Source organism: Dreissena polymorpha, chromosome 16, assembly GCF_020536995.1.
Source record: "Dreissena polymorpha isolate Duluth1 chromosome 16, UMN_Dpol_1.0, whole genome shotgun sequence".
NCBI classification, from domain to species: Eukaryota; Metazoa; Mollusca; class Bivalvia; order Myida; family Dreissenidae; genus Dreissena; species Dreissena polymorpha.
In genome coordinates, this window is record NC_068370.1 from 18,557,453 (window position 1) to 18,571,544 (window position 14,092).

General features: G+C 34.0%; 2 protein-coding genes across 5 annotated transcripts in view; both read right to left on the reverse strand.

Annotated features, from left to right (window-relative positions):
* Nucleotides 1-14,072, reverse strand: part of LOC127861483 (tetratricopeptide repeat protein 39B-like) — a 57,448-nt gene extending 43,376 nt beyond the window's left edge. The window contains exons 1-4 of the mRNA XM_052399991.1: nt 14,025-14,072; nt 10,275-10,306; nt 2,456-2,578; nt 1,905-1,980 (exon numbers count right to left, since the gene is read on the reverse strand). Of these exons, the coding sequence (XP_052255951.1) occupies nt 1,905-1,980; nt 2,456-2,578; nt 10,275-10,306; nt 14,025-14,069 (276 nt within the window). The 5' untranslated portion in view covers nt 14,070-14,072. The remainder of the gene's footprint in view (nt 1-1,904; nt 1,981-2,455; nt 2,579-10,274; nt 10,307-14,024) is intronic.
* The window catches only part of LOC127861490 (single-stranded DNA-binding protein 3-like), a 479,133-nt gene continuing 469,556 nt past the window's right edge, over nt 4,516-14,092 (reverse strand). For 3 of the 4 annotated variants that reach the window (XR_008040241.1, XR_008040240.1, XR_008040242.1), the window contains one exon: nt 4,516-4,602. The gene's annotated coding sequence lies outside the window, so the exon portion shown is untranslated. Of the gene's footprint in view, nt 4,736-14,092 lie in introns of all 4 variants that reach the window. The other variant, XR_008040239.1, reaches the window with a different exon arrangement.

Below are 14,092 nucleotides of genomic sequence, written 5' to 3' on the forward strand. Positions count from 1 at the left end.
CTTGATACTTAGAGTGGATCGAAACACAAAATTTAACCATATATTAAAAGTTACTAAGTCAAAAAAGGGCCATAATTCCGTAACAATGACAACCAGAGTTATGCAACTTGTCCTTTTACTGTACCCTTATGATAGTTTGTGAGTGTTCCAAGTATGAAAGCAATATCTATGATACTTTAGGGGTAAAGTGGACCAAAACATAAATCTTAACCAAATTTTCAATTTTCTAAGTATAAAGGGCCCATAATTCCGTCCAAATGCCAGTCAGAGTTACATAACTTTGCCTGCACCGTCCCCTTATGATAGTTCATAAATCTTGCAAGTATGAAAGCAATAGCTTTGATACTGTAGGAATAAAGTGGACCTAAACACAAAACTTAATCAAATTTTCAATTTTCTAAGTATAAAAAGGGCACATAATTCTGTCAAAATGCCAGTCAGATTACATTACTTTGCCTGCACAGTCCCCTTATGATAGTTAGTAAGTGTTGCAAGTATGAAAGCAATAGCTTTGATGCTTAAGGAATAAAATGGACCTAAACACAAAACTTAACCAAAATTGTCAATTTTCTAAGTATAAAAAGGGCTCATAATTCTGTCAAAATGCATGCCAGAGTTATCTAACTTTGCCCTGCCCAGTCCCCTCATGATAGTAAGTAAGTGTACCAAGTTTGAATGCAATAGCATTGATACTTACTGAGAAAAGTGGAACTAAACGCAAAACTTAACCAAAATTTTCAATTTTTTAAGTATAAAAAGGGCACATAATTCTGTCAAAATGCACGCCAGAGTTATCTAACTTTGCCTGCCCAGTCCCCTCATGATAGTAAGTAAGTGTACCAAGTTTGAATGCAATAGCATTGATACTTACTGAGAAAAGTGGAACTAAACGCAAAACTTAACCAAAATTTTCAATTTTTTAAGTATAAAAAGGGCACATAATTCTGTCAAAATGCACGCCAGAGTTATCTAACTTTGCCTGCCCAGTCCCCTCATGATAGTAAGTAAGTGTACCAAGTTTGAATGCAATAGCATTGATACTTTCTGAGAAAAGTGGACCTAAACGCAAAACTTAACCGGACGCCGACGCCAACGCCAACGCCAACGCCGACGCCGACGCCGACGCCGACGCCGACGCCAAGGTGATGACAATAGCTCATAATTTTTTTTCAAAAAATAGATGAGCTAAAAATATATTGTATAAATATTTCAAATAAATAATATAATTACATACTTTTTTAAACTATAACATTGAATTATGGATTGTTTTATGTTAATAAATACAACAATACAATCTATAACGGAATAATCACAAAAAAATACTATATTTTATTGATCTGGTAGTTTTTATTTTGGTTCAGCAAGTTATAGAAATTTGTCCAACTAAACAATTAATACTTATTTTAAACCGCCAAAAAGTCTGAAGGGGTCATCAAAATAATTCACATTTAAAGATCATATGAAGATTTGAGGGCAATTAGTATACGCAATGTGACATCACACTCTAGGAACCCTAATCCCCGAGGTACTGATTTAGTGGTTTTATTTTGCTCATTTGCACTAATGTGTTCAAAATAAAGACTTTTATTTATGCTTGATCTACAGGAATGCAGGATTGAAATCCTTGTAACTTGTCGCTGACATGCGGGTTACTTAAGGTCACAGCAGCTTAGTGGACATGATGTCTTCAAAGCAATAAGGTGGTCCTGGTTTCCATCCCCATTTTGGGAGCATATCCTCCAAAGAAATGAAGTACTAAATCATCACAGAAAACAGACTGACGATTGTCTTAATGAACATTATGTGTTCGATGCAATCAAGCTAAAACAAAAAGGTCTCATGTTAGGTGGTAATTATTAAGACAGGATTGTCTGTGCTATTCTAAGCCATGATCAAGAGCTTACCATGTCAAAGGTCATGACAGCCTGTATGTACATGATGGTCCCATATCCCAGGCCATGGTACATGCTCCAGTCTACACTGAAACACAAACCAGGAGATGTACATGATGGTCCAATATCTTATACAATTTTGTTTCTTTTTAGCAGACATTAATACACTGTATTCATCATGAAATGAATTTGTTACAGTGTTTGCATTATGTACTTAAGCACATTTTCACAGGAAACCGCTCAAGGTCCCTGTTTCATGTTGTAAATTTGATCATTCAATATGTTGTATTGTGTTAGTTCTTGACAGTTTAAATTACTACGTGCATGTAATATTAATTCTAGATATTATAAATAAGTAATTAAAGACAAAGAAATTTAAAGGAAATCATGTATGTTGAAATCAATTTTCACTTTTTAAGCACATTAATATTCCCTTCAACATTTCCATATAATTTAAATATTAAAACATAATTTTGTAAAATTGAAGTTGCAAGCTGTCAATTAGATATAAGAAGCATTTTTTTCTGGCTATGAGTAAATAAGTTTTAATGTTCAAGACCTACTGGGGCTCCATTCTGTTCTTGGCATCTGTAAACTTGTTGTTGAGGAATAGCTTGAGAGCCATATGACAGTCTTGTATACAGCCATTGAAGTCACATGGTTTGTGGGACGGTGTAGGCGATGATCTGAAATATAACAGGCTTCACTTACAGCTGACAGTTATATAAAACTGACAAATGTGGACAAGAACCCATGGCACAATTATGAGCTCATAGGAAAATCTAGAGCAACACAAAAGGGTGATGCATCCTCCCCCCATTTTGGTACTCCCCTAATATGCAGTGATAATCTTTCTTTTTTCAATTGGTAAATATTCAACATTCTATACTTTAAACATTATTTGTCTCAACCCTTGTATAAACATAATGCAATTAAAAAAAGAGGTTTGTTACACAATTTAAGCTGATGGAGTAACAAAGCTGAGATTATTTAAAATATTAATTGATATCATTATTTTTATCAAGTATTAAGTATTTTGTTCCCTAAACAATATGTTGATTTATAATGGTGTAAACAGTTAAATTGCCCATTAGTAATATATATCTGTAAAAATTGAGGCTTTAAAACAGTGTATTATGTGAAGTGGAAATAAGACATCAATCTGAGAATGGCTTTGTTCAGTGAAATAATCTGATTTACAACACAAAATGATTCAAATGCATGGCATGGACACAGTTTTTAATAGGATAAGTACATGTAACTGAGTCCATGCATTCAATAGGATGAGAAACTGTGTCCATGCTTGGCATGGATGGATTGGAATACATATGTGTCAGGGTCCAGAGGCCTATATCACAAATAAACAGAACTTGAACATTGGCAATCTGGTGACAATCAACTATGTAGATATGTTACGAAGCATGTTAGCATACTACAAAACATATGTTAATAGCCCATGAGTGCATAATACAACATGCATACTAAATACATTGAACAACTATTTGAAATATGTACACCAACCTACCAGGACTAAAAAATCTACTTGAAAACTGTGTCCATGCCAAGCATGGACACAGTTTCCCATCTTATTGAAAATTGTGTCCATGCCAAGCATGGACACAGCTTCTCATCCTATTGAATGCATGGACACAGTAACTTGTACTTATTCCATTAAAAACTGTGTCCATGCCATGCATTTGAATCATAATGTGTTGTAAACCAGATTATTTCACTGAACAAAGCCATTCTCAGATTGATGTCTTATTTCCACATCACATAATACACTGTTTTAACAAAAAATATAGTTTTACCTTGATAAATCCTCTATGGTTTCTAAGCTACTTGCCATTGTAAAGTTTAATTACTGTACAGAATTCTAATCACAGTGTAAGCAACAGCCAATAATTACTATCATTGGTATACATTCAATGGATTTTGTTGTTGTAAATGGACTCTCTGTCTGTTCAATAAAAACTTGAATATGATATCAATAAATCCATCTCGCTACAGCTGTAATTGTAGCTATTGGAGCTTATGTTGACTTCACAAAAATATTGCAGTTTCCAGGACCAAATCAATAAATGCGTACAGATAATAGATTCTGAAACTAATATTTTCAAGGCCAATGCCAGAATCATAGCAGTTAAGAAACAGCGCTATCATTCAAACTTGCAACTAAATAAAGCAAAATACAACTTCTAGGTTCACATACTCAAGTTATAGGATAAGCAATAAAAGCAGCCCTGGTAGCATCAGAAATACTGAAATCATGAAACGTGTTTACAATTTTCCAATACATGTATTCAGTCACGTAGCCTTTTCAAGATTCTGATATATGTAAGGCAAAGGAGGCAAGGAAATATTTAAACAATGTGCTCAATACTTCCTTATAGGATTAATTGCGCTTGATTGGTCATTGTCGGCTCCGGTACTACTTACATGTACCCTGGGTACTCTAAATACATGTAAGTAGTACCCTAGCGGACAATGACCAATCGAGCATTAATTGCAAGGATCCCATCAGACATTTTATGGGAATATTTTCAAAAGAGATGAACACACATGAATTATTAATGTATGATGCACATGCACACCATTTAATATTTAAAGGACTTGATCACAGTTTAGAACAAGATGTGTTTGTGAAACACAATGTCCCCCTATATGATGTTTGACCTTGAAGGATGACCTTGACCTTGTGAAGGATGACCTTGACCTTTCACCACTCAAAATGTGCAGCTCTATGAGATACACATGCATGCCAAATATCAAGTTGCTATCTTCAATATTGCAAAAGTATTCATAAAATGAGCGATTTTGGCCACATATATTTGACCTCTGACCTTGAAGGATGACCTTGACCTTTCACCACTCAAAATGTGCAGCTTCATGAGATACACATGCATGCCAAATATGAAGTTGCTATCTTCAATATAGCAAAAGTTATTGCAAAATGTTAAAGTTGGCGCAAACAGACCAACAGACAGGGCAAAAACAATATGTTCCCCACTAATATAGTGGAGGACATAAAAATGACAATTAAAAAAATGTATTAAGATTTAAAAAAATATTGATTCTTCCAGGGACTTCAAAATTTGTGAAAAATATTTGTTCGTTCATGGATTTTCAAATATCAAAATAGGTAAAATAATAAGCTATTGTAGCACTTTTCATAGATATAAATACTGTTATACCAATATTATTGAAATGGACAATAATTTTCATGGACTTTGGTTGGCCATATCAACCACAAAATCAAATGTCAATTGGATGTTTACGTCTGAAAGTATGTATTTGAGTAAATCTGATGTTAAATTTAAAAAAAATAACCACAAATTGAAGATTTAATTCATATGCCTCACTATGGGTATCAACTAAACTGCATGGCAACAAAAATAAATGAATCCACAATTAGAAGTGTACCAAAACTTTTATGCAAACAAGAGATGTGTTTGTCAGAAACACTATGCCCCCTACTGCGCCGCTTTCATTTATTTTTATTAGTTTTATCATTTGGCAGGTACAGATCATTTTTACAAGGGAAGTAATATTTTTTAAGGGATATAATAAAGCATATTGCTTCCCTTGTGTACCTGCCAAATGATAAATAGAAATTATCTCCCTTTAAAGCTTATTACTTCCCTTGGATTTGTTTTTTTTACCTTTGACCTTGAAGGATGACCTTGACCTTTCACCACTAAAAATGTGCAGCTCCATGAGATACACATGCATGCCAAATATCAAGTTGCTATGTTCAATATTGCAAAAGTTATGGCCAATGTTAAAGTTTTCGGACAGACTGAAGGACAGACAGTTCAACTGCTATATGCAACCCTGCCGGGGGCATAAAAAGAAGTGGTTAGGTGGGTGTGGCAGAAAGGGTAAATTACACATGTTACATACATGTATGTGTACACATATGTCTGAAGAACAAATAAGCCATATAAATGAATCTATTTAAGTTCTTTAGTGGAAGCCTAAAATTAATGCATGACAAATCTTAGAATAGTCTTTTACATTATACTACAAGTGTTTTAGCAATCTACAACTTGGCATGATACGAGTTGTATGGTAAACTGTGATTGATAGAACTGTACATATGGCAAGTCTTTACATGTGTACATTGCTTCCAGGTTTAAGGCTGACATGAACTTACATGCATTTGTTAAATTTTGGGCATATTTGTTGGAATCTTAATATGGTGGCTTTTTTTTTAACGTAAAAAAAAAATCTAAATGTTTCCTTCTATTCTCATACCTCTAGCGCCCACGAAAATAAGGCCAAAACAACAACTTATTGTCAATTGCCTGATTTGTATTGTATAATGACTGTTTCTGACAAGCAGGTTCTAGATGGAATACGGAATAGGACACAAAAATATCAATTCACACTGCTTTAATAAACATTCATAAAATACTACTAAATTATTTATAATTTAAAGTATTACTAGAATCTATCTTATAATCGCACAATTTACCAAGAGATTGTTGAAAAGGTCATTTTGTATCAAAATATATTTTTAGTAGTTTGATTTTCTAGTCTCAGTTTATCTTTTTGAATATTCTGAAAACTTCATAAGATTGATTTCAGCAAGTTGTCATTAGAATAAATACGCTGACTAGTGGTGCAGCATGAGTGTAAAGTGTGTCTTCATTTCTCAATTTCTAAACAGCAAACTCAACTTTTCACAATGCCCCCTTTTTTGGACAGCTCTGTCTCAGCACCTGATTTTTCTACTGCTTATCTGAATTAAAGTACAGGTTGTGTACTCTTTGCACGGGAAAAAACTTAGTTTCACACTTAACAATAATAACTATTGTTTTGCAATTTGTATAAATAAACATAATTTAATTGTAAATAAAGCTGTTGCTCTACACCATTTTATTGAATAAAATTCACAAAGAATAGAAGAAAAGTTTCTTGCTGCTTTACTATTTGCTGATACATGTACAAAGATATCTACCATATGAAAATATTATTAGGCCTTTAACTCAAATTGACCACTTTGGTTCAATATAAGGGCATTATATTATTAGAGTAAAAGACAATTTAAGTGGTGCGGTGGTCGAGTGGTAACACTCTGGTCTACCATTCCAGAGGTCCCCGGTTCAATTCCAAGCCGGGGCACTGGAAATTTCAGAAACGTTTCAAGTGTTTCCAAGCCAACTAGAGCTGTACTGGAATGAAACCCAGGTAATTCTCGCGTGTATTAGTGCTATACACTGTCTCTTCTGCTTGCTGTCTCTTCAGCAAAATCAAAGGACCCCATTTGAAATAAGTGCTTGCACTTTAATGGGTTATCCTTGACTGCATGGTCAAAAGAAATACATACAAGTTCTGAACATAAAAAAACTAAAGTGCCATGTAAAGTGAAAGCCCTGGGCATCTTGAACATTTTGAATATATGTTGATACATCCAAACCCTACTATCATACAACATAAGACCGCTTGAATGAACGGCAGTGTACTACATGTAACAAATGCATTCATAATTGCACCCTTAATAAGCAACAACTGTGTCAGTGTGTCAGTAAATTAAATATTCATACATATTGTTCTTCAGTGCCAACTTTATTAGAAAGCATTTATGATATATTCACAAAAATAACATTGGAGATTTCCTTACTTCACTTTTTTAATTTTAAGTACCATAATATCAGTAAATTTAATCAGTATTCTCCTATTGTCATAAAGCAATACAAACCGATTGTGTTGCTCACTAATCCACCTACATAAATATGCAGCAAAAGGTCTACACCAAGTTGCTTTAAACAAAATATTTGCTAAGTACTATCAATCAAAACATTTAAACTTACTTTATTTATTAACAAGAGACAAAAATCCTTTTGTTTATTATGAAAAAAGGGAAAAGAATGCCAACAATTTTTATTTTTACTTTCAATTTTGAAAAAGTCTCCTTTGTACATGTAATTAACTTTCATTTAAATAATACATGGGCCAAATTTATTACAAGAGGGCCAAAGTCGCTCACCTGAGATTCAAAGGAACTGACCTGTTCTGTGCAGCCCAAGATGTCATTAGAACAAAATGTTCTTACCAACTTTCATGACTAGTGAACACCCTGGCAGCCACGTTTTTCAACAGACCAGAACCATTTTCATACACATCCAAGATATCATTTAAACAAATATACTGACAAAGTTTCATGAAGATTCATAAGTCCATATAAGGAAAAGTGCCCCGCCCACTGGTGGCCATGTTTTTCAAGCAACTGGAAACCATTTTCGAACTTGTCCAAAATATCATTGGGATAAATCTTCTGACAAAGTTTCATGATGATCGTACAATAAATATGGCTTCTAGACTGTTAATAAGGTTTAACTATAGCTATATAAGAAAAAATGCCACGCCCCCTTGGCGGCCATGTTTTTCCACCAACTGGAACCATTTTCGAACTCATCCAAGATATAATTGGGACAAATCATCTGTCCAAGTTTTATGATGATCGGACAATAAATGTGGCCTCTAGAGTGTTAACAAGGTTTTACTAAAGCATGATAAATAGCCATATTAGGAAAAATGCCCCGCCCCCTGGTGGCCATGTTTTTTAAGCAACCGAAACAATTTTTGAAATTATCCAAGATATAAATAGGACAAATCTTCTGAGCAAGTTTCATGAAAATCGGAAAATAAATGTGGCCTCTAGAGTGTTAACAAGGTTTTACTATAGCCATATAAGGAAAAATGCCCCGCCCCCTGGCGGCCATGTTTTTCAACCAACCGGCATCATTTTTAAACTCGTCCAAGATATTATTGGAATGAATCTTCTGACCAAGTTTCATGAAGATCAGACAATAAATGTGGCCTCTAGAGTGTTAACAAGAATTTACTATAGCCATATAAGGAAAAATGCACCGCCCCTTGAAAGCCATGTTTTTCAAGCAAATGTAACCATTTTCGAACTCATCCAAGATATCATAAAGACCAATCTTTTGACCAAACTTCATGAAGATTGGACAATAAATGTGGCCTCTATAGTGTTCACAAGGTTTTACTATAGCCATGCATGTATATAGCCATATAAAGAAAAATGCCCCGCCCCTTGGCAGCCATGTTTTTCAAGCAAACGTAATCATTTTCTAACTTATCCAAGATATCATACAGACCAATCTTCTGACCAAATTTCATGAAGATTGGACAATAAATGTGGCCTTTAGAGTGTTAACAAGGTTTTACTAAAGCCATATAAGGAAAACTGCCCAGCCTCCTGGCGGCCATGTTTTTTCACCGATCTGGACCATTTTCGAACTCGTCCGAGATATCAATGAAACCAATGTTTTGACCAAGTTTCATGATGATTGGGCAAAAATTGTGACTTCTAGAGTGTTCACAAGGTTTCTCTATAGCCATATAAAGAATACTGCCCCACCCCCTGGCGGCCATGTTTTTCAACGTACCAGAACCATTTTTAAACTCAACCAACATATCATTGAGACAAACATTTTGACAAAGTTACATGAAGATTGGGCATCAAATGTGACTTCTACAGTGTTCACAAGGTTTTTCTTTTTTTTACCTAGTGACCTAGTTTTTTACCCAGCATGACCCAGTTTCAAACTCAGTCCAGGTATCAATGGGACAAATGTTCTGACCAAATTTCATGATGATCAGACAATAAATGTGGCCTCTAGAGTGTTCACAAGGCAAATAATGACGACGCACAACGGATGACGGACAAAAGGCGATCACAAAAGCTCACCATGAGCACGTTGTGCTCAGGTGAGCTAAAAAATAACTAATTTCGAATACCTCCTATATAAATATATAATAGTATATTTTAACATCAATTAAGTGTGATATTTGAACATTAACTGAATCGCAAATATCGAATTAAAAGAATTTTATCAACTAACTCATGTGCATACCATTCTCATTGGCTTACTGGTAATGCCTTAAGAATCACTCTCAGAATTTACTGACTATGTATTGAAATGCACTAAGACTTGCTGACAATTTTAAGGAAAAAGCTTTGATTATCTACAGGAATCACAGGAAGTGGTAACCTAAAAATAATATTGTTTTAAAAAGATGCAATAAGGTAAACATCTCTGGAATCAAAAATCACTGGACAGTAAGTCTAGCAATCTTCCAATTATCTTCCAGCCCTTTGACATGTTCACATGCAAAGCAGGACAGGCTGATTAAAATCAAATGTATGCACCACAGGTGATGTATATAGAGCAAAATTATATAAGTTCACGTATCTCATGTATGTTTACGTAAGAATTCAAGTGCACCTTTAATCCTATACATGTCTTTAAATCCACATATATGTAAGATAATAAGAGAACAAACCATACAATTTAGAAAATAAATTAGAAAAAAAAACACAAAATAACCATCTTATTTTTGTATGCTTACATCTGAATGTTGTCCACTGCATCTTCAAATATCTACAAAAACAAAAAACATCAACATTTTTAGTTTACAGTCAATTATAGTTATTTACACCATAATAATAAGGTACACACATACAATGGATTTCAATTGTTTATTAAACTTTAAAGAGATATGATAATATAATGTAAAATGAATCAATAATTGGATTTAGATTAGTTAATTAAATGCAAAGCATGAACTGATATTGCCTGTTCAGTATGGTACATGTAGGTGCTTGTTGAGTCGTGGGTATGAAACCCCTTGATAGAACGTTCACACATGATGCAGTGTTCGTTCCGATTTATTTTTAACACAGTCACCTTTCTTTTGCTGATAAAAAATGCAACATGAACAGGTTAAGATGATATTATGGGCATCTAGCAGTTTATAGGTGCCTATCGCAACCGTTGTTTATTTTTGGTGTTTTCACTTCATATACACTTATATTTGTTAATGCAGCATCAACATACTAAAATAATATCCTGGAAAGAGAAAAATAATGCATTTGAATATCAACCGTACTTTTGTTTGACAACTGATCATGCATGTACGATGTGAACCTAAATTTAGTTTTAGTGCAGATTCGTTCGACGCAAAGACACCATTTTGTTTTACAGATCATTTCGGCTTAGAGGACTGGGGGAGTCACGTAAGAGTATCGATTATAAAATATTTTTTATAAACAACTGGTAGCAAGATGAGTTGCAGATAATTGGTCAGTAACCACATTTTAAAGGGGCCTTTTCACAGATTTTGGCTTATTTTGAAGTTTGTCATTAAATGCTTTATATTGATAAATGTAAACATTGGATCTTAAAACCTCCAGTAAAAAATAAAGAATAAAATTTAAAAAAGGTAAAAAAGTAGCCGGTACCAGGGCTCAAACCAGAGACCCCCTGAGTCCTGGAGTTAGTCTGAAGTAAAAACGCATTAGCCCTCTCTGCTATTCCGCCGGGTATATACAGTTTAAGTATTTTATATCATATATAAGCAATCTTCGTAGTTTCGTAAATTTAAACGACAACAACAGAACTCTCCAAATTATTCAATCGTTTCGCGTTGCATCGCTTTGTAATTTTTAGGTTTTCAAATCGTCAAAAGATACATATAATGGCTATATTGGACTATGGTTAATGTTCAGTAATACGGTTTCCTCACAAATATCATAACTAAAACGAAAATTTGCCAATCTGAAACAACTTTTTACAATTTTGTCAAATTACCAACCGTGAAAAGATCCCTTTAACCAACTCTTTTGACCTGTTAATTCTTTTCAGCTCAATTCAACAGTGAAAAATGCCCATAATATCACTTTAATATTGCATTCATCATAACTCGATACGTTCTTATCAAATACTTCCACCTTTATGTATTGTTCATATAGTGTTTCTTAGTAACACAAAATCGTTTACTTATGACTATGAGTATTTTACATGCTACATTGTCTGTTGACATTTTGTTCTCAAGCAATTAACCTCTGCTGCATTTTCAGTTTTTAGCTAGTAATAGCATGCAAATCTTGAAATTGGGACAGGCAATTAAAATCCACAGCTCAAGAAGAAATATTGTTTTCATATTTTTAAGATGGTGGTTTGACACTATCAACACAATGGATAATTTTTATGTTTACAGATAATAAACATTTGACAACAAATAACTGTCAAATATAAAGACCAAAGGTAAATAATTATGGTTATAATAATGAATGGTAATATATTTAAACAATATTTGTAATGTTACGTTTTGAAAATTACCCATGGGCATACGCCCTCCTTAAATTGCCAAAGTAAAGTCAATTCATCTGATGTTCCACACTAAACTAGATCTAAATCACCTATTTAAACTCATTTTTCTTCTTTTTCGTACACAACATTTCCCACTATTCACAGACAATCGCTATTAAATGTTTAAACTTTAGACTCTCTGTCGCCTGGTTTTTCAAGTCGAACTTTGCGATTCTGATGTATCCCTCTTTTAGCACATAGATTCTCTTTTCGTCTTCATCTTGGTCATTATCTTGCTGTAGGTACAAACATTGTTTTCATGCTCTCCCCCTCCCTGCTGTATTTGCCACTAGCCAGATAACCGTCAGTGTGTTCTTCTTTAGAGCATTATTTTCTTCCGGCTGTATACATCCATATAAACTATGCACTGTTTTGGCATTATAAGAAGGTACTTTGATGAAAGTGCATACATGTAAGACGTGACATGCTCGAGAAGTGGTTGTCAAAGCCTTCAAAATCACAAAAATCGTGGAGCTTAAGGGGGGCTTGGCCCCCTGTACCCACAACAAGGGCTTTGCCCTGCACCCAGAAAATCTTTCAATACCCCCCCCCCCCCTAACCAGAAATCCTGGATCTGCCCCTGTTACCCACAACTCAATAGAGGAATACAGCACACAGGATAATACAGTTAAGTCCGGTAATCTTGCGCGTCCGGTAATCTTGCACACTTCGCATTTGCGAATCTTGCAGACGACAAATGGTTTTCATTAGTGATGAAAGAGGAATTTCACATTTTTAATAATTAACGGATTTAAAAGGTACGTATTCCATGCAAAATAAAATTCAATCATTACATTTAAACACCGGTTGCGTCATCCCTATACATCGTAAACACTGGCCCACTTACGAAAAATTCGAAATGAATCACAAATTCCCTGCAGTCTTTAGCGTTTTCATACTTTAAATTAAGAATTCATAAATCCAACGTGTAATTTAGCATTCCATAGCACAATATCCGATCAGTTATGGTATTTTTGGCCATGAAAATATATCGCATCAGACCGACATAGTCAATTATTTCCCGCCATTCTGTCAAACCAATCTGGTATGATATTCACATGCGCAATTGCCTAGTTTGATATTTTCTGTAAACTATGGAAGCATGATCGTGGTAAAATCAAACCTGTTATGCATAAACATTTTTTTTCAAGCATACCGGTACTTTTTCATTAATTGTACACTATAACTAGAGTGACTATATTATTTGTTGATTTGTAGTGAACAAAAACTGCATTAGAAATCCACATTTAATTTCAATGGTTTTACAAACTGATTTTTTTTAAATATTTTTCTGGAATGTTTTTTTGTCAATAATTGGACACCATATGTCTACAATTTTGCCTAAACGAGGTCATTACAGAAAGTGCGCAATATTACGGGACACTGTGATAGTTTGAAAATGAGGTGAGTCATGTTTGTTTTGAAATCAAATCGGACAGTTCTTCACTGAATTAATCAGATATTTTTGTGTTAATAAGCACATGAATTTATTATTTCCATAATAAATTTAGATATTATGTTGTCAATTTATAAAAGAACATGTTTTTAAACCAAGTGACCCTTAACTGCGCAAGATTACTGGACAGCATCGTATATTGCGAAATAAACAAATAGCAACATGTTCTTGTGATTGAACAAATAATAAATGTAAGTGAAAGTCTATATGTTATAGTCCATATGAATGTCAAGAAATCAAATATATGGTCGTTTATTTGAAACGATAAGGTGTGCTTTTTAAATTCACAGACTGCATTTTCCCTGGCCTTGGCATCAACGTCGAGGCATTCGTTATTTTGTAAACAAACTATGATACAATATAGTTTACTTTCATATGTAATTATGTCATCGTAATCAGTTGTCTGGTGGTTTCATGAGACTTTCATATATGCAGATCATACAATTTCTTGGTATTTAATGTTTGCTTCGTTGAAAGTAGTAAATAAGTTACCTCTTCATTGTCGCTGTCACAATCCTGTTTCTCTGAGGTCGCCATATTTACGCTTCTTTTAGTTGTGA